General features: G+C 38.1%; 1 protein-coding gene across 9 annotated transcripts in view; it reads right to left on the bottom strand.

Annotated features, from left to right (window-relative positions):
* The window catches only part of NCOA2 (nuclear receptor coactivator 2), a 268534-nt gene that overhangs the window by 28816 nt on the left and 220725 nt on the right, over positions 1–18993 (bottom strand). For 7 of the 9 annotated variants that reach the window (XR_006737367.1, XM_045561482.1, XM_045561485.1 and 4 more), the window contains 5 exons: positions 18688–18831; positions 15132–15279; positions 11513–12785; positions 4340–4550; positions 2088–2294 (listed from right to left, as the gene is read on the bottom strand). Coding sequence is in view for 8 of the 9 variants with exons in the window: in XM_045561482.1 (XP_045417438.1) it covers positions 2088–2294; positions 4340–4550; positions 11513–12785; positions 15132–15279; positions 18688–18831 (1983 nt within the window). In the remaining variant the exon portion in view is untranslated. The remainder of the gene's footprint in view (positions 1–2087; positions 2295–4339; positions 4551–11512; positions 12786–15131; positions 15280–18687; positions 18832–18993) is intronic. The other 2 variants (XM_045561488.1, XM_045561487.1) reach the window with 1 other exon arrangement.

The raw sequence follows: 18993 nt of genomic DNA, 5'->3' as shown, positions 1-18993 counted from the left end.
CTCCTACTACTTCACTACACAGGTACCACCACGTTCCTGATCATACAGAACCAGAACGGGTTTGGACAGATTTATACAAATCCTTTCATATTTGAGATTTTGGCAGTTATTTGGCTAAACAGGAACAATGAGAGCACAATACTGGCCAACAGGATCAAGTGTTTGCACTATCCTGACCCGGCCCCCAAGATGCTGGCAACGGCCAGACATTTCCTAAAACTTGACATTCCAAAGGGGGCAACCCCAAATGAGGTCCCTTCATTTTGAAGGGTTTAACGGTAGATGTATAAAGGTTCTGTTTCCAAATACCCAGCTTGCTTTCATTTTCCTTAGTTATGATAAAAACCTAAAAATAGAGTGTATTTAACAAGTGGAGAGAACATGTATTGTGGGTGTTTCTTCACTTGTAAAATGAGAATGTGCTGTGAAGATGATTAAGGGAGAAAGGTAATTAGATTTAAAAAGTTAGATGAGTGTTATATTAATACATATTTAAAATTTGTTTAAGATTAGATTTGAACCATACAAAAATATTATGGGAAAAGCATTTTATTTTTCTAAAAATCTGTTATCTAAATAATACAAAAAGATTATAGGAAGTCCAGAAAGCAGAAGGGAAAGTCATCCATAATTCAACAATATTAATGCAATGATAACCGGGATAGTCCCTTTCAGTCTGTTTTTTGTTTTTTGAAACAGAGCCTGGGCATCATATGATCTTCACAGCCTGGACACCAGTGAGCTCTGGGCTATTCAGATTTTAATATAGGCCTATTGCCAAATTTCTACATAAGATTCCTACAAGAACTCAGATCTTCTTGTATCTGATATGCTGATAGCCTTAATAAATCACTGGCTCCTTTTCTATTATAGAAGTTTATACACATCAGTATGTTATTTATCTTAAAAATTTTATTTATATTTATTTATTCATGAAATGAATATGGTACTGTTTCTGTGAATATATAAATTAATGGAGTAGTCAGAGCCTGGCACATGTGGTAGGTACCCAATAAATATGTGCCGAATAAGTTACCTTAACACAGCATAATTCATACTTCCCATAAATTCCTTACCAACAATAGAAAGTAAAAAACCCACCTTTTCCCCTCAAATTGAACTATTATATTCAGTGCCTATCTAAATGGCAATGTGTGTATAGGGATTACAGACTAAGCTAAAAATAAAATATGAAGAATTAAAACACCCACAACTGTAAGTTCTTTTTATAAGATCTAATTCTTTCTGTGCCTTTGTTTCAAGTACTTCATTGAAATAAAGGAAGAAAGCTGTAAATTGTGAGCAGCTCTTCATTAGAAACCCCAGCTTCCTGCTGGATCTATAATAAATAGGTGTGGCAGAGGCCAGGACATGGCGGCTGCAGCAATCAACGCTACTGCAATGATTTTTAGCCTGAATTGGACGGAAATTTGGGAATGTGGTACCACTGTGACAGTGACTACGACTTAGGAAATGTGCCTGGGCAACCTGGCAGACACCTGAACTTACAGTAGAGGTCAAGGTCCAAACTATATCACAGGAAACATCCTCCATCTTCAAAAATGGAGACCGCGGCCAGATCTGAAAGTCACTATTAGGCCAGACATACTACTGTCTAAGGTTGTTTGTTTTTAACATATTTCTGAGTGAGAATTATATCACCTAGTAGCATGAAAGGTTGGTTGAATTTTAAACTTTCATTCTGAAATTCTCCAAACACAACTCATCGATTAGTACGTTCTGGGGGTATCAGCAAATGATCACTGGAAACTAGCAATCACCGATTTATTTCACACATACCCTACATGAATGCCTAGAATAGTAACTGGGACAGAAGTGAAGGCCAGGCTATAGGATTAATGATTAGAAATCGTGTAAAAGTAATGATCACAGAATTAACAAGTCAGTTTATTGGAATGCTTTCCGATATGCCATTCTCACAGTGGACATGTGTAGTTTTCTTGCTTTTAAATGTTAGTCTCTGACATAAGAAGTTCACTTGAAAAATTCTACTAGCTTAATGTGGATGAATCCATTATCAGATTAAATAACCCACCAATAAAGGAACAGTGCATTTGAGCCCTTACCTGTGCTACCGTTCCCTAAATTTCCTTGGTTTCCTATCATCCCTTGATTACCCATCATTCCTGGCTGAGGTATCACTGAGTAGGGACTACTGTTTCTGATTGGTGGGAAAGGTCCAGCACCAGTTGGGCTTTGCAATGTGATGTCAAGTGGTAAATTCTGGTTTGGCAATAACCTGCCCAGTTGCCCTGGTCGTGGGTTATTAAAAGCTAAGGAGAAAACAAATGAAAATTGAAGGTTAATATAGGGTAATGGAAAAGAATATCAACAATAGTAGTGTTTAGGGAAAATGTCATCTGTAAAATGACAAAGATATGCACATCAGGGACCAAATGCCAACATAAAAGACAAATTCACAGACAAAAACTTTACATAGTGCCAAAGTGTGGACTCGTAATGTAATCAAGTCTCTCATTTAACTCTTGATGACCTTGCAAAAAAAACCCACACAAACAAAAAAAACCAAATGTATATCATTTACCGTATACTTTTCTACCCAATAGTAATCTCTAATAGTCATCTATATTTGCTAAGTAAACCATTAGTCTGGTTGTTTCTTTCCTATACGTAGGAGTACTGCTTTCTCACAGCTAAGAAGCTGTAAGTATCTTTTGTATATAGCACCAAATCTAAACACATGTGCTTTGGACGTTAGAATATCATTTCTTAACTGGATTTTCCTAGGATTAATATTAGATTAAAAGTGGCTACCCTCATTGGAACTTAAAATGTTTAAAGGTGAACTCTGTTACCTGGAGCAGTATTAAACTAAAGCTTTAGAGCTCTGCTTACTTTTCTAAGTATAGCTTCTTTGAATTGTGGATACATTTAAGATTTAAAGTAATTTTTATAATTAGTTCACAAGATTTTATTGTGTACTAAGCACTATACTAGTACCACGTTGATAACCCATACTTTAATGCTATTAAATTTTAAAAATACTAAGATTATTATAAATTATATTAGATATATAACATCAAGTACTTTATCTTCTCTAAATTATATAAACAAAGCCTGAAATAGCATATTTAAAGGAAAGTTCTTAACAATCAATAATGGATATAAAATATTTAGAAAAATCAGGGCTGGGAATGGAAACTATGTCCATGCTTAACCATGACTTTCTCAGGCTTGTCTGGTTACCACCCAATGCTCACAAGACCATTAGCAGCTACAGATAGAGGAGAACCCTGAGTTCCCACGCAGCCCTTCATTACCTCAATGAGCATAAACTACCTGGTGTTTCTTACCCGCCTCTCAACTATGTGACTTTGTGATCTCCCATGGTCCAGAATTAAACCCCCATTGCCTAAGAAAAAGGCAGGTTTGAGAGATAATAAGCAAAAACTCATCTTTCTTTTGTTTTACTCTTTTCAGAATGGCCAGAAATCACTTAAGAAAAGATCTAGACAGCAAAGACATTCTATGATTTGGTTGATGGCTGCCATTTCTGATTTGAGAACAAACTCTAGGCACTAAGTCAAACTGTATTTGAAAGGAAAAATCATTCTGTTCATCAGTTTAACACTGAAGAGGTTATCTATCTTTCTATAAATTATAGGCTGCTACAGAACCATTTAAAATTATCAATACAACTTCAGATACTATCTAGTTCATAAACTGAGTGCTCAGAGTAAATAAAGGATTTATCCTAAACTTAAGAAATTTAAAATAAGATTTAAAAATTTAAAATAAAACATAACAGATGTATTTTATAAATAGACAACAAATTAAACTTGGAAAACATATCATGTAAAACAGATGTTTATATAAGGATTCCTAAAAGACAGGGCAAGATATTTTTAATGTGTATAGCCCTTTCATGTATAATGATTAAATATTTTCAGAAGAATCATTAATAGCCTATTATTCCTAAAAAGTCAGCATAATTCTTTAATTTTCTATATTTTCAGTATTCAGTTCCATATTAAACACATAAAATGTATTTAAAACTCCATGTCTGAAGGCAGTAACTGAAGTGAAGGGGAATATGACAACCAGCTGAAGAACTTCATCAATGTAGGCAGTCTCTCTGCATCTGTTGATTAAATTACCCACAAGAGCCTGTTAGAGAGCCCTGTTCACGAGAATCCATTTTGAATACTGTTTCAAAAGACCAAGACAGTAGATGGTGCTATTTGATCACAAAAACCGTGAAGTGACTAAGCTGTTTGCATCAGACTTTAATAATCTCTGTTTCTGACAGTGATTACATGGACATTTCTTGGCATGACCGGCAGTATCTCATACTCACTGCTCTGTGAAATTCGCAGTGCTGTTTTCTGGGCTCCAACAGGTGTGACAGGGCTGTTGTCAGCTGTGAGTTGCATGAGGTCATTGATGATGGCTTGCTTGTCAACTGATCCAGCCGGGGCGCCTGGCCTCGTGTCTGGGAAAAGCTGTGGTAATTGACTATTCTGCAAATCATCCAAAATCTCCTCCAAGTTGTCCAGCTCACTGCCAGGCTGTAGTTAACAAACAGAAGAGTTTATCCAGTCCTACTCCAGGAGTGGGCACCACAGGCCCGTTTGCAATCACTGACCTAACTGGTGCAAGGAACCACAGCCAACTAAAAGATGCAGATATATGAGTACCTCAGGCTTAACAGCTAAGTGATCATCTTTTAAAAAATTAAATTGACAAAGGACAAGTAATTTAATCTCTTGGTCCTCAATCCCCTCATCTATAAAAAGAGACGGCTGAATTAGAAAGAAAGCGCTCTTCCAGCTTCGTGATACATTGTCAGTTTATAGATTCTACTTTATGCTAATCATTCTATTAATTATGAGTATGTATATTTCCAATTAATTATGAGTGGACTATGACTTACCGTCCAGGTCTAGGCTTTGTGGTTAAATCTGAGAAATAACAACAAAACCAAAACACTGGTATAAAATGTGATCCAAATTTGCACCGAATGAGCATTTAACAAATGCTCATCCTTTTAAGACTTTTTTCTTTTTCAAAAAGGGGGGATGCAAAATAAGCTTGAAGAAACCATGAACTGAGCATTGCTGTTTCAATTTGAGTGGTGCTTTTTGTCTGCTTGCGCTTTCAGTTTCAAATGACAATGGCTTTCTTAGTCATTTATTAGCTTAGGTGACACATGTAGGAAAGCAGGATAAAAACTGGTTGTCCCCAAACGTAGCACTTATTAACCTGATTATACAGGGGCCATAAAAATGTTTCTTAGGGTTCCCCCCTTTTTGTTTTCTTAAATTTCATTTTCAATCACCAACATTAAAATAAAAGGGTTAAGTATTAGCACTATTTCATACTTTGTACTTTTGTTCCAGGAAGCTAAACTGGAATCTATTCTAGATTTTATAGATATTCCTTTAAGTAGAATCTATCTATGTGCCAGGTAAAATCAGTGCCAATCACACAAGAAATGGCCGAGTTAACATGCTAGGATTGTTTTCTAGTGCAAAAGTGGTATGAATGATTTTTTTGGTGTGGAGGTGGAAAACGTAAGTTAGGTGGTTTCCTCAGTCATTGGATGGACTTTGACTTTTTGACCACAACAAGACCTTTCATCTACATTGGCAAATCAAATGAAATACGTGTCATACATCTGATAATGAGTTACACTGAAAGCAGACTGGGTTACATTTTTTTTATTCTATATACAAATCTTATTCTCCATGTAGAGGCTGAATTTGCTAAGATTTTTGTAACTTATGGCAAATGTAATATATCTACATGGGACGTCTTCTGACTGGATATATTTATTCCTCAAGTTAGGAAGGACAGAATAAAGTAACAGTTTATTTGGGTCTTTTCAGAGACAACTAGCTTAGCAATAACAAGACCATTTTTTCATTAGTTTAGCCACTCAATTCTACCAAAAGAGGGAGGCAAAACATGGGGCAGTTAGTTCCATTTGAAGTAAAGGTTAGGTTCCAAAGTGAGCATCCTGAAGTGCAGACAGTCACAGACAGACAAAATGATCCTTGAAGCTCCTTAGGAAGGCACTGTGCTGTCTGTCCCCTCCAAGGGCACAGTTTTTCCTCCAGAGTGGCAGCACATGCCTAGTTCTTTGGCTGAGTCCTAAATGAAGCAGTTTATGAGGGGGCCACGCTGCCTTTAAAAAGCCTGTAGTTACATGTTTACAATATTAGAGCCACAGGGGAACCACCCAAGCCCAGCAAACTCATGTCACCCACCTCATGTTACCCTGCTAGGAGACACACAGTCATCAAGCTGAAGGGAGGGCAAAACTGCTCACATATTACTTAAATAACCATTTAATAACCCTCTGTTCTTTTCTTCTGAATGCATAAAATTGACTTTGTGCACTTCAAATGCACGTGTAAAGTGACTCCACTGTAAATCTTCCTTATCATGTTTTGCTGAATACATAAAGGTATAAACAGACATTCTCAGTATAAACACGTACTGCCCTCCAAGGACTGTGCCTGGAACTTAGCGATGGGCACTCAGTCATCAAGATGAATTTTTTAACCATGTTAACACACAATTTAAAAAAATTTCCCCAAGATCAACTAAAATGTTCATAGAAATTCCTATACTTTCCATTAATTTCTCAGAAAAATGTGTCATAAAACTGTGTGATAGATATCCTTATAGTTTTGTCATGAAAATAGTTACAGAGATCAGAAAGAAGATCTAATAAACTGTGAAATTTATGTCTGTTCTGTGAAACCAAGTTTTCCCACTACAATGCTGCCCCGTGTTATGCATTTTTCAAAAGTGGAAGCTCCAAATGTGGGAGTGAGGGAGGTAGGCTGTGATAAATAATAAGTTGCCTCTTGAGAAGGCCTTGCAGATTGCCTTGAAGAGAAATATCCAAAATAAACAGGTTCATGTAAACAATGATAAAATAAAACGTGTTATTCTTCTCAATGGACACACTTAGATTTGCCCTCAATCCCAGATATACATAAAAGAAATTTTTGACAATATACATTAACAACAGTCTGGGTCTAGACTCCCTCCTTTCCTTTTTAACTCCAACCTTTTAGGCAAATAAAATTATATTGTAAACCATCCCAAATGGAAAAATAACGATCATACTTCCAAAGAGTTCTGATGACAGCATGCATGGTTCTTTCTTTGTAATCTACTCCAGTGTCTACTATAATGAGTTTAACGTAAGTCTAATGTTATAGACATATATGTATGTTAAAATATATTTGGGTGGTTTAAATTTATTTCAAATAATTTCTAATTAAAAAAATTTAAATCTATTATTTTCCTTGAATGATTTTTATTTTTAAAAAGTATGTATTAAAGTTAAACTGACTTTCAAATTTTGATCTTTGCCATTTTAAGAGTTGATCCAATTCAATTGTGGATCAGTTTAGCCCTGACAAGTAACTAAATATATTTGCCTTAAGAAAGCCATGCAGGATCTTCTTGGTGACATTAAAAGGAACTGGTTCCATGGAGACTCATAAAAACTATGAACATTATTTGAATTCATTCCGCTTACCATTTGAAAAATTCATTATGAAAATTTCTCCACTGGAAATAATATTGCATTGCCTGTGTTTATTCCTTGTCAATTTTCGGAGTACATATTTAACATTAATTGTTATAAGTTTACTTTATATGTTCTTCTTCAAGAAGATAAAGTTCAGAATATCTATATCCCTTAGGTTGTGTGGCAATAAAATTTCATGATTATAGCATTTTCTTCTGTATTCATGTAAGCTCTGGAAGGAATGAATTTGATTACATTGTTTCTGATAAAAATTTTTTCCCCTAAATTTTTGTAAGCTTTAATTCTCAATCAAAAGTTCTTCTAGTCCCTATCCACTTTGTTAAGCACAATTTCTTTGCAAGACAAAAAGATTAATGCCTTCCTTTAAAATGCTTTGCCAAGATACTTCAAAGTTTTGCTTAGGCATCTATTTGAATGCTCAAATTAGCCACATCAATTTGAGTTGTTAGTTTAAACTATTTCAGGCAGAAAATGAGTCAGAAAGATTTTTATAAAAGTTCTACAAAATGAAAATTAGACTTGATTTCTTTAATTTTTCATTTTTCTGGTTTTAGGATTTTTCATATATCCAAATCAACTTGTTCTCTGAAGGAAATATAAAAAGCACATGCATTTTAATAATGCAAGCATTTTAATAAATTACAAAATAGCTTTTCAAAATATTTTAAATATAAAGTGTAATTAATTTCACCACATTTGACTAACACAAAATTTTTAAGAAATGGTAAAGAAATTCTATCACATTTGGAGGAAAATTTTCAGGACACTACCGTTTTAAAATATGGTGTGCCCTTCTAATGGAGTCAAATACCAAAAAGACATTCTTTTAAAACTATTTCCAAACCCTATTATAAGTGTTCTCAGTAGTATTAGAAAGAACATAATACTATCATTTGGTTAGGTATAAACCATGCTTCACTGTGTAAATAAGCATACAACTTAAAAGTTGGTAAACATACTGGAAATTTTTCTGTCACTGTTTCCTGTTGGTTAGGAAATGCTGTAGAAACAGATGTTAAGTACTCTATTCAGTAAAAAATGCTATTTTAAGTATAATAGCATGATCGAAGTACTTCCTGTCCTTAATAAGTTAGTAATAGGTTAAACACACGCTCAATTAATGGTTCTTTTCTGAGTCAAAATAACAAGATAGTTAATGGTACAATTCAGGCTCACCAACTGTTTTATTTTACTAAATAAATAACTTATTGTATTACTTGAAACAAAAGTCTTCAATAGGCTTGTGCAGCAGTTAATAGGAGATACAGTTAATGTGTATTTGGGAATGGTGAAAGTGAGCAGGAGGTGAAAGAATCGTTTTTTTTCTTAAAGTAAGTTATTCTAACTTTGATCTAAATTTAGGTGATGCACACACACACCCTGTGGTAACTTTTCAAGTTGCAATGTTTTTGATGTTAAAATTGCTCTGAAGCAGTATTTTTGGTAGAGTTTTAAATGAGAGTGGAGGGAGGGTGAGATGAGGGACTGGATTTCATTAAGAAAAATATACTTACTGTACGTGTATGTGTGAGTGTACTTGTGTACACTGCTTTTTCATACACGGAAAATAACACATCTGTGCTGATAATACTCTGGGCTCTATGTTTTCTAGGTGAGACAGTTTTGAGTAGAAAAATGTTTCTCCTAAATAACAGTATTAAACTGAAAGTGATTCAAGGACTAAAAAAAAAAAAACCCTTCTCTTTTGTCATTTCTTGTCTGAAGTTAGTGCAATTGTATACATAAATACAGAAATGCCAAACCATAGTCCCCTCCCCTGACCCTCTAAGCTCCTAAGGCCTCAGGCCCGGGATAGAAATAATTCTGTTTACAGAGAGAGGGCCAGGCCATGTCAGATGCTAAGCTAAGGTAGAACTCATGAGTCACCACCTTGCCCTCTAGCGTGTCAAGAGACCTGGGTGACGCTATCTGGGCCTGCCACTCTGGACTGCCACTCGCTCTGTATATTCTAATCTAGTAAACCTCAGAAGATTAAAACGGTTACAGTTGTCATTATGGTTTTATACTTCACTTTATCCAAGACACTGCTGTTAACTTTCTGCCGAGACCCCGGTTACTCCCCATCCAACGATTTCACAGCATTACAGAATAGCTGCTACATAGAACCTCGCACTAACATCTAAGTTTAAGCATTTTTCAAGATGTTTATAGAATCTGGTTCTGTTTTCTTTCTGAAGGCCACAGAGGCTTAAAAAACTGTATCTGTCCTTTAGGAATGGTAGCAGCTGTCAAGACATCAAAGTGAAAGAAGGAAGGAAGCTAAGTGCTCAGAAGCCCGGTGGAGGGAGCCCAGCTAGAAGGGCACGTGTGGCCTCGGCGTCCCTGATGACCGCTGCCACCGGGCCTGGCTCAGGGGTAGCCACTGTCGACTCAGCGGAGGTCCACGGTGCAACAAGGGCGCGCACCTTTCCTCTCCCCTCCCACCGCCGCTGGTCCCCGAAGACAGTGACACATAAAATATCCGCTTGCAAAACAAATTTCAAAGAGAAATTTGTGAGCCATTTTAAGTAGGAAAGCCCTCGTAGCCTCTTCACTTCCAACCGATCATGACTCAGGAACGTCTCTGAAGTGCAGGGCATGTCCAGGGATCAGAGGGAGAGTGGTGGCCCAGGGCAGGACCCCAGTCAGTCACGGATTCCCCAGGAGACACCTCATGCCGAGTCATTGTGGCTGTAATGACCCATGTTTTTTAAAAATGGTTAAAAAAAAAAAAGAAGAAAAATATTAAATGGTTTACTTTTCCCCTATGATGCCATTATCTCCTTAGAGTATCATCAAGAATGATTTGCCCAGGGAGGGCTGCAGAGATGTTGGTCAAAGGATACAAATTTTAGTTAGGAAGAGTAAGTTCAAGAGATCTATAGTACAACATGGTAGCTATAGTTAATAACATAATGTACAGCACACTTGCAAATTGCTCAGAGAACAGATTGTAAGCCTTCACATCACAGAGAATGTTATGTGAGGTAATGTGTATGCTAAGCTCAATTTAGCCATTTCACGATGTGTGTATATTTCAAAACAAAATGTTGTACATCATAAATATATACAATTTTTGTCAATTTAAAAAAAAGAATGATTTTGAATATCACTTTAGGTGTCCTGGGTTTTTTTTTTCAGGGAATTAATTTTTCAGAGAAGAACAACAGATAATGTAACCTATTATTGTAGCTCTGAATTTCCATACGATGGCTCAGATGTACTAACATCGACTCAGCTTTTACCTCTCCTTTCTACTATCCATTTCCCTTTAAATTTCTTTTATACCAATAGTCTAAGAATTCTTCTGCATTAATCAGAAGTTTTGGTTGAGAATAACAAGGGGTAAAATGAGCATCAACAGATCCAAAACCAGTTAAACTTTGATCTTAATAAAAGAGAAAAGTAAATAAATAATTCAATGAAGTCTGTTCCGACAAAGCCCAGTTTCGAGGAAGTGATTATCTCCAATTTAGGCATCTTCTGTAGCAGGGGTCAGTGAACCACCGCCAGCCTGTGGGGTCAACCTGCCCACCACCTGTCTTTGTATGAGCTAAGAACGGATTGACTTTTTCTTAATGGTTAAATAAAATTCAAAAGAAAAATATTTGGACAAATGAGAATTACATAAAATTCAAATTTCAGTATCCGTAAGTAAAGTTTTCTTGGAGCACAGCTCCACTCCCTGGTGACACAGTGTCTGCGGCAACAGCACAGCGGAATACCCTGCAAAGCCTGAAACATTTACCATTTGGCCCTTACAAAAATGTCTGCTCACCTGTGCTCTGTAACGATGTCACTCTTTGCTAGGGAGAGTATTTTAAAAACACACAGCTTCAGTGAAAATTTCGAGGTAGCAACAACAAAGGAGAAGCCTTATTTTTTATCAAAACGCCCCTGTGGAGAAAATCCTTGATGAATACAGATTAGCATACCTGGGAGAAGACATTACAAACTTACCTGGTCACTGGGCTCAAAGCTCATCTCCTCCTTCTCAGTTTTCATAGCTATTAACTTTGTGTTACTGGCAGGGTCTGTCTTACTGTCCAGTCGCTCAAGTTTAGGGGTTATTTCTGGTAAACCAATATCTTTAGTATCATCTTTATCTAGCAAGTAGCGAAGTAGTGCATTCTCTTTCTTCTTGGGGCTCACTGGCTCTTGTTTAATAGTCACTTCTGACCCAGGAGCTGTGCTGCTGGACTCCTGGCTCAAGTCTTTGCCTGTGGCTTCTGCTGTCAACTTGGCCAAGTCCACAGGGGAACTGCTGTCTTGCAAGAGTCTGTGCAAAATTTTATGCTTCTCCTTGAGCGAGGTTCCATGTGTTGACCCAGAACCAGGCAAGCTACCAGTGGAGTCTTTGTTTGTGTCCGATAAAGAGCTGGCTAAGGGTGAGGGCTCCATCTGATCGGACTTGGTGGTCAGCAGCTGCAGGAGTTTGGTCTGTCCTTTGCTGTCGTGCAGCCTACTGCTCTGTGCCTCCGTTCTCTCACTGCTTACGGGGGGAGGCAGGTTGGGGTCATTTGTTTCCTTTTGCTCTCCAGGATGGCAGCTGCTCTCTGCTTGTCCAGTTGTACCTTCCGATGGCTCCCCATAAAGTCCAAAACAGTCTTTCGAGTCCAAGCTTCCCATCTTGCTGAGTGGGGGAGGATTCATATTAACTGGGGAGTTTTGCAAATTGCCCATTTTTAGGTCCGGTGAAGCCAACGATGACCCTATTGTGACCCCGTGCCCCTCACTGAGGGCCTGAAGTGCATTGAGGGAACTGTTGGCATAACTATGGCTATTTCCTGTGCTGCTGCAAACTCCCACAGGGGAATGCAAGCTTCCTGCAGGGGAAAACTGACTGGGTGGGATGCGAGGGCTGCCAGCCACTCCTGGGCTCATGCGATGCCGTGGCGAAAGCATGGAGTTGGGCTGTCCCGGATTCATGCCAGGGCTGCTCTGTGAGGGGCTATTCATTTTGAGTGCATAGTTACTACCCTGAGGAGTGGCTGCTTGCATGCCTGACACATGGTTCATTCCCCCAGAACCACCAAACCTGCCCATGGGCACGCCCATTTGTTCCTTTGGGCCATTTATGGGAAAATTTATATTGCTACTGAGGGTCATGTCCTGACCTGGGTTCCCACTGCACAGGACCTGATGGGCAGGGCTGCTAGAGCTAATCGGATTCAATGGCTTCCCCATCGCTTGTCCGGTCAGATCCGGATTCATCACACACACGTTCTGCTCTCTGTGTAATGAGGAAAGAAAGAAATACACGATAAGAGGGAAATACTTAGCAAGTTGTTATTAATTTTTAAAAATAAGATGGCCTCCTTTCTTTACAAGAACACACTACATTTAAAGGATAGATAATACTTTGATGAAACCATCTGTAATTAGGGACAAGACTGAACATGTACCGTTTCGGACCAAGAGGGATGTTATTCAGGCAACTCATTAAGATGTCTGTGGTTTTACAGAGGGGATGTGTTTAAATTTGACTACTACCATACTGCAATAGCAGTTACTCGATAAGACATTAGCAAGGTTGCAATTACATAATGTATCTTTCTCCTAAGTAACTGAGAGCATGTACTGTCTTAAATAAATGACCCAAACAAATAGAGCTGACTACAGTTCTTTGCCAGAGATTACAATTCCTAACAACAGACACGTCCGTAAGCCTGGAGAACTCTGATATGTTCTACTTGGCTCAAGATGAACAACAAATTTAGGGGAGAAAAAACTTACCCCTAACTGTTAAAGAACTGGCAGGCAGAGTTACTAAAACTGTTTGAGATTAGATCACCTTGTGCAACAGATTTCCAGTCACCGCCCCGCTCCCCTGCAAGAGCGAATCAGAGCCAACAACACGGGAGGGAACCTCAGTTTGTGATCTTACTCCCCTGCTCCCGGCCAGCTCCAGTTCATCTCCTTACTGACGCCTACAAGCAGGTTTTCTGTGTGAGATGATTTTCTAAGCCCTGTGAGCTTTAATTTACAGCCTTGGCAGTCACTTGCAAGTTACCAAATGTGTTCACAAATCCAAATAAAACAGGTTTCCCAAATTGTCAAACAGCAGCTTTCAGTTAGGTGGATGAAATTTGCCGCATCTGTAATCACTTTCAAATCGTTTCAGTTTGAGGTCAGATTTATTAACAGTTGGCAAACAAGGCTGCCTGATTTTTTTTTTAATTCCAAAATAAGAAAGTGAATAATTGAGAAATGTAATAAAATGGGAATCTTTAGCCAGAGCAACTTTATATAACTTCTGATAGTACTTCATAAATTTTTATGTAGCATACACATAAATATTTATATAACTTGAAATTTAATCATTTTCCTAAATGTGTGCTCTAAAACAACAGGGTTTATGACATTTATTTTAAAATCAACATTCAATTTCTTTACTTCCCTTTTTTATGAAAATGTTTATTACCTTGCAATTTAAAGTCCATGTCAATAAGTTAATTTAAATCTGAGGGAAAAAATCTAAAATATTCTAAGTATATACATCTGAAAGTTTTAGATTTAAACATATAAGAGCAGAAATCATACTACTGGCACCAATATTCCTGTCCATGTGCACATGTCACTATGGGAGCCAATTATTTTCCCTTCTCCAATGTAAGGGCAGTCCTGTCCAAGCAAAGTTAGTGCTAGCCTTGTGTTCTTCCTGCTGGGACTTAAAATTCACTAGTAACTGTTAAGGCTAAAATTCAAAGTGTAGTCCTACTTTGCCAGTATAGTCGTCCTATGGTATCTGTCCTGGAGGTTTGATTCTAGCACCCCCTGCCCTCTGCCTTACCCCCATGCTCCACAGATATCAAAATCCACAGATGCTCAAGTCCCTAATACAAAATGGCACAGAACTTACATATAACCCATGCAAATCCTTCCATATGCTTTAAATCTGTGGTCCCCAATCCTCAGGCCATGGCCTGGTATCACTCTGTGGTCTGTTAGGAACCGAGCTGCACAGCACCGCCTAAGCTCCGCATTCCCCTCCCCCCCCGCCCCAGTGCCTCCCCCAAGTACGTGGAAAAATTGTCTTCCATGAAACCATGAAACTTAGGAACCAGACCACACAGCAGGAGGTATGTGGTGGGTGAGCAAGTGAAGCTTCATCTGCATTTATAGCCACTCCCCAGCGCCTGAATCACTGCCCGAGCTGCTGTCACCCCCTCCCCGCCATTTGTGGACAAATTGTCTTCTATGAAACCAGTCCCTGGTGCCAAAAAGGTTGGGGGCCGCTGCTGTAAATCATTTCTGGATTATGTATAATACAATGTAAAAGCTATGTAAATAGTTATTATACTGTATTTTAAAGTTTGCATTATTTTTTATTGTCTTTTCCCCAAACATTTTCTATCTGCAGTTGGTTGAATCCTTGGATGTGAAATACGTGGACACAGAAGGCTGACTGTATTGAGTTATCTTTTAGCCACCATTTAATAACAATTTAATTTTATATTACTGGGATTGATGGAAAAAAATGTCTAACAAACCCAAAAAGCTCTAGGATAGTTTGTTACTTTTGTTACATTTCTACTTAATTTGGAAAAGGAAAATGATTTCTTAGAACTAGGCTTACCTGTGAAGCATATGTAAAGATATTACAAGCTGAGGTTCATTAGTAGTCTGAGAACGGATGAGTTTGCTCTTCGTTTGCGCAGCAACGAGAGTGCCATCAGACAAGGAAAAACGATAGATTTGACTGAATGCCAATCCTTGTCTCAGTACTGCAGACAAGCAAGGAAACAAAATGCATGTTTAGAGAAAAAAAAATTGAGGCGGGGGGAGAACAGGACATAATGACAGTAATAAACTTTAGCAGGTGTCACAGTTTCATGTTTTCTTTCCAGTATATTAAAGAATTATAAGTAATACTTCATGATACAAAACCATCATTATTTTTTTTTTTTCGGAGACAGGATCTCGCTTTGTTGCCTGGACGTGAGGGCAGTGGTGTGATCACAGCTCACTGCAGCCTTAAACTCCAGGCCTCAAACGATCGTCCCACCTCTGCCTTCCAAAGTGGTAGGATTACAGGCGTGAGCCACTGCGCCCAGTAAAAACATTATAAATTTTTAAAAGCACATTTATTTTTCACTCAAAATACCAATAACCTCAATATATAGTTTTCCTTATAAAAAAGAGTAAGAGCTTAGAACCTCAAACTGTGTTCTTTTCTAAGCCTTCAGTATCATGGCAAAACAGTGTAAACTGTTTATCAGCTCAAAACAAGCTGTTCAATGATTTGTTTAAAATGTTAGAAAACACAATGCATAAACATGATATCTCTGAAGTGCACAATTTGATTTTAAATTTATAACATTAAATATGTTCTCTGAATATTCATCTTGAAGTTATGTACTATTCAATCCATCGTCTCACACTACTTTTCCCCATTTCTGTTTCTTACTGTGTAAGAAGTATTATTTCTGTGGCTAGGACAACAGGAAGTAAAAGATAAACACTAGGAAGAATATTTTCAGAGAAAAAAAAAACTAAACAAAACTGAAACAATGAAAGTGCAAATCTTAGTGACATGTATTGGTTTATTTTAACTTTTAGATAAAGGGTTAGGTGCTTCTATTTTGAAGACAATAACAAATTATGACACGAATCAACTAGGTGAATATAATTTCTCTTAAAATAATTTTGAGATTTATCTTTTAAAACAATTATATAACTGTCTAATACTGCATATTAAAAAGAACATTTCAATTCAGGAAAAAAGAACCTTATATAACTTAGTTACCTCTTAAATCATTTTAAGCAGACTATCCTGTTTTACCACATAAGCCTCAGCACAAATTTTGTGGGTTGAATAGCTAGCCCCAAAGTGACCATACACATTCACCTTGCCTCAAAATTGCCACAAGTGAGAGAGAGACTGACATACAATGTGAATTCTGATTTCTTGGTAAAATTTCACTTTGAACAATTTGTTTAGTGACTCCCCTTCGAAGTTTCAGTTACATACAGTATTTAGGTATATCTTGCTTTACACAATAAGTATGTTCCTAAAAGGTAACATAAATACAATTTTTATAATAGGACTCATATTTCCAAAGGAATTTTATCTGACCTTGGCTGTGATCCCTAAAGATTTTCATTTCCTTTTAGTCTACATCCAACATCTCTGCTAAGTGGGTATGCGTAAGCATGCATCTGAACGCATTTAGGAAGCTCCCTCGCTTAAACAAAGCTTTGCAATAGATTTCTATTCAATGTAAATGATTATTCCTATTTCGCATGTTTGAATGTCTATATGGGGTTTCCTTTTAGTGGATCCCATCTGTTTAAATCTAGCTCAGTATCTGGGCTATCTGTGTAAACCCTTTTGTAAGGAATCAGAATGCCATAGAATTAAATGTAGGACATTGCTACTCAGGACCCAAGGACACTGAATATGTTTTGCTCATGGTGATTTCTTAGTTTTTGTTTTTACTCATTCTTTTTATTTTAAACTAGGCCTACTGAAATGGTAAGTTAAATATTGACTTCTGTCAAATGTGGCATCTTTATCTTCTCTTATTCTTTCCAACTTAAAGAAAAATGCTTGAAGATACAAGTGGCTAGATTGTGTGCTTATTTCTAAGAAATAAAGATAAATAGGATGAAAAGGATGAAAAAAGGGGAAAAAAATAAGAGCAGGAGAGACAGGCCATTTATTGTGATTGTTACTTTTTCAAAAGTGATCTAAAAAGCATAAAGTTTAAACATACAAACACTACCGGTAAGATGTCAAGGTCATTCATGCACATTAGATGGATGGCGACAAACTTAAAACTCCAAAGTTTTCTGCAAAGATGCAACCAGCTGTCCAGCCTGAGTTACGAGGTGCACTGCACTGCCAGACGTCCTCCGGTGCAGCAGGGTGCACGCTGACAGTGCACGTGGAACCCTGACCAACCGCACTGCCAGGGCACAGAGGGAAGGAAAGTGTCTCCCTCCCTCACTTAGCGCTTACTAAAGCAAAACGAGTTTTTCTTTGTTCTCGCCTCCTTAACAGAACACCAAAATGCACTTGAGAAATGATTTTGTGGAAAGACCTTTGGAGAAGCTCCAGGACAGGTTCAGACTGACGTCCCGTGCTGACACTGAATGCTAGCCTGGCAGTCATTTTGCCTGCCCCAGCCTTCACAGCTACAGCGTGAGCGACGTGGTGTCTACAGCACAGGCTTGTGGTGAGGGTCAGTGGGATGATGCAGAGAAGGCGGGATGACACACAAAGACCAGGTGCTCAGTAAGGGCTATTACTACTGAAAGATGACTGTGGAGTCCAGGGTCTAGTTCCAGCTGTCCTATTAGTGAAGTCTGTGACCTGAGACATGTTACTTCACCTTTGGGCCCTCTGGAAACACCTGGATAGTCTTTGCTGGTCATCACCTTGAAGGAGGCTGGGGATCACACTGTGACTTGTACCGCGGATTCATTAGCTCTAGAAAATTCCATGTATTCTTATTTTCACATTTCTTTTATGATTCAGATAACATTTCTCTTTTATTTCTTTCTTTTGTTAGAGAGTGTCTTGCTCTCTGTCACCCAGGCTGGCATGCAGTGGTGCAATCACAGCTCTCTGTAACCTCAAATGCCTGGGCTCAAGCAAGACTCCCGCCTCAGCCTTCCAAGTAGCTAGGACTACAGGCATGCAATGTGACACCCAGCTAATTTTTCTATTTTTTGTAGAGATGGGGTCTTGCTATATTGCCAGGCTGATCTCAAACTCCTGGCCTCAAGTGATCCTCCCACCTTGGCCCTCTAAAGTGCGGGGATTATAGGTGTGAGCCACTGTACCCGGCAGATTCAGATGACATTTCTTTAGATTAGATGGTACCTTGTAGTATTGTCATGCATCTGATCTGACCTCTTTCCTTCTCCTTTGTCTGTCTTTGTGACATTATCATCTCCTGTTTTATTTCCTTCATCACACTCTGCTGTCCTACAGGTTTCCTTATTAAATTTTTCTTCAGATGACAACATCTGGGCCAGATGACACAAGTACATAGGAACACTAAGAGTCACCAGATCTAGTCTTTCAAGGTGAACTTCAGGAATCACTGTTTGAGAGAATGCTTCCACAGGAGGCAATAATTTAAGTAAAATCAACCTCAAGGAAAATATCATTCAGAGATGCTTACCTTCATGATGGTGCCTCTTAGCGTAGGACACGGATTCCCCTTCATGCTGTGCATGGAACTTCTGAATGCACCTTCTCACCAGATCCTCCCAGCCTGGTTTCATGGCTGCTCTCATGGTGCTAGTGTCCAAAGAAGTGATCTTGCCTATTAAATAAGAGTAGGCATTACACCTAAATATTCAACTATTCTTTATGGAAATCATTACATTTTAACAAAATATAAATTTATTTAAAAGAGGTTAACACAAGGACATGGACCAAGAGGGTATCCAGTGAGAATCACCGTCTCTCTCTGTTCCTCCAGCTC

The sequence above is a fragment of the Lemur catta genome, chromosome 9 (assembly GCF_020740605.2).
Source record: "Lemur catta isolate mLemCat1 chromosome 9, mLemCat1.pri, whole genome shotgun sequence".
NCBI lineage: Eukaryota > Metazoa > Chordata > Mammalia > Primates > Lemuridae > Lemur > Lemur catta.
Note: the sequence above shows the minus strand (reverse complement) of the source record. Positions and strands in the feature narration are given on the sequence as shown.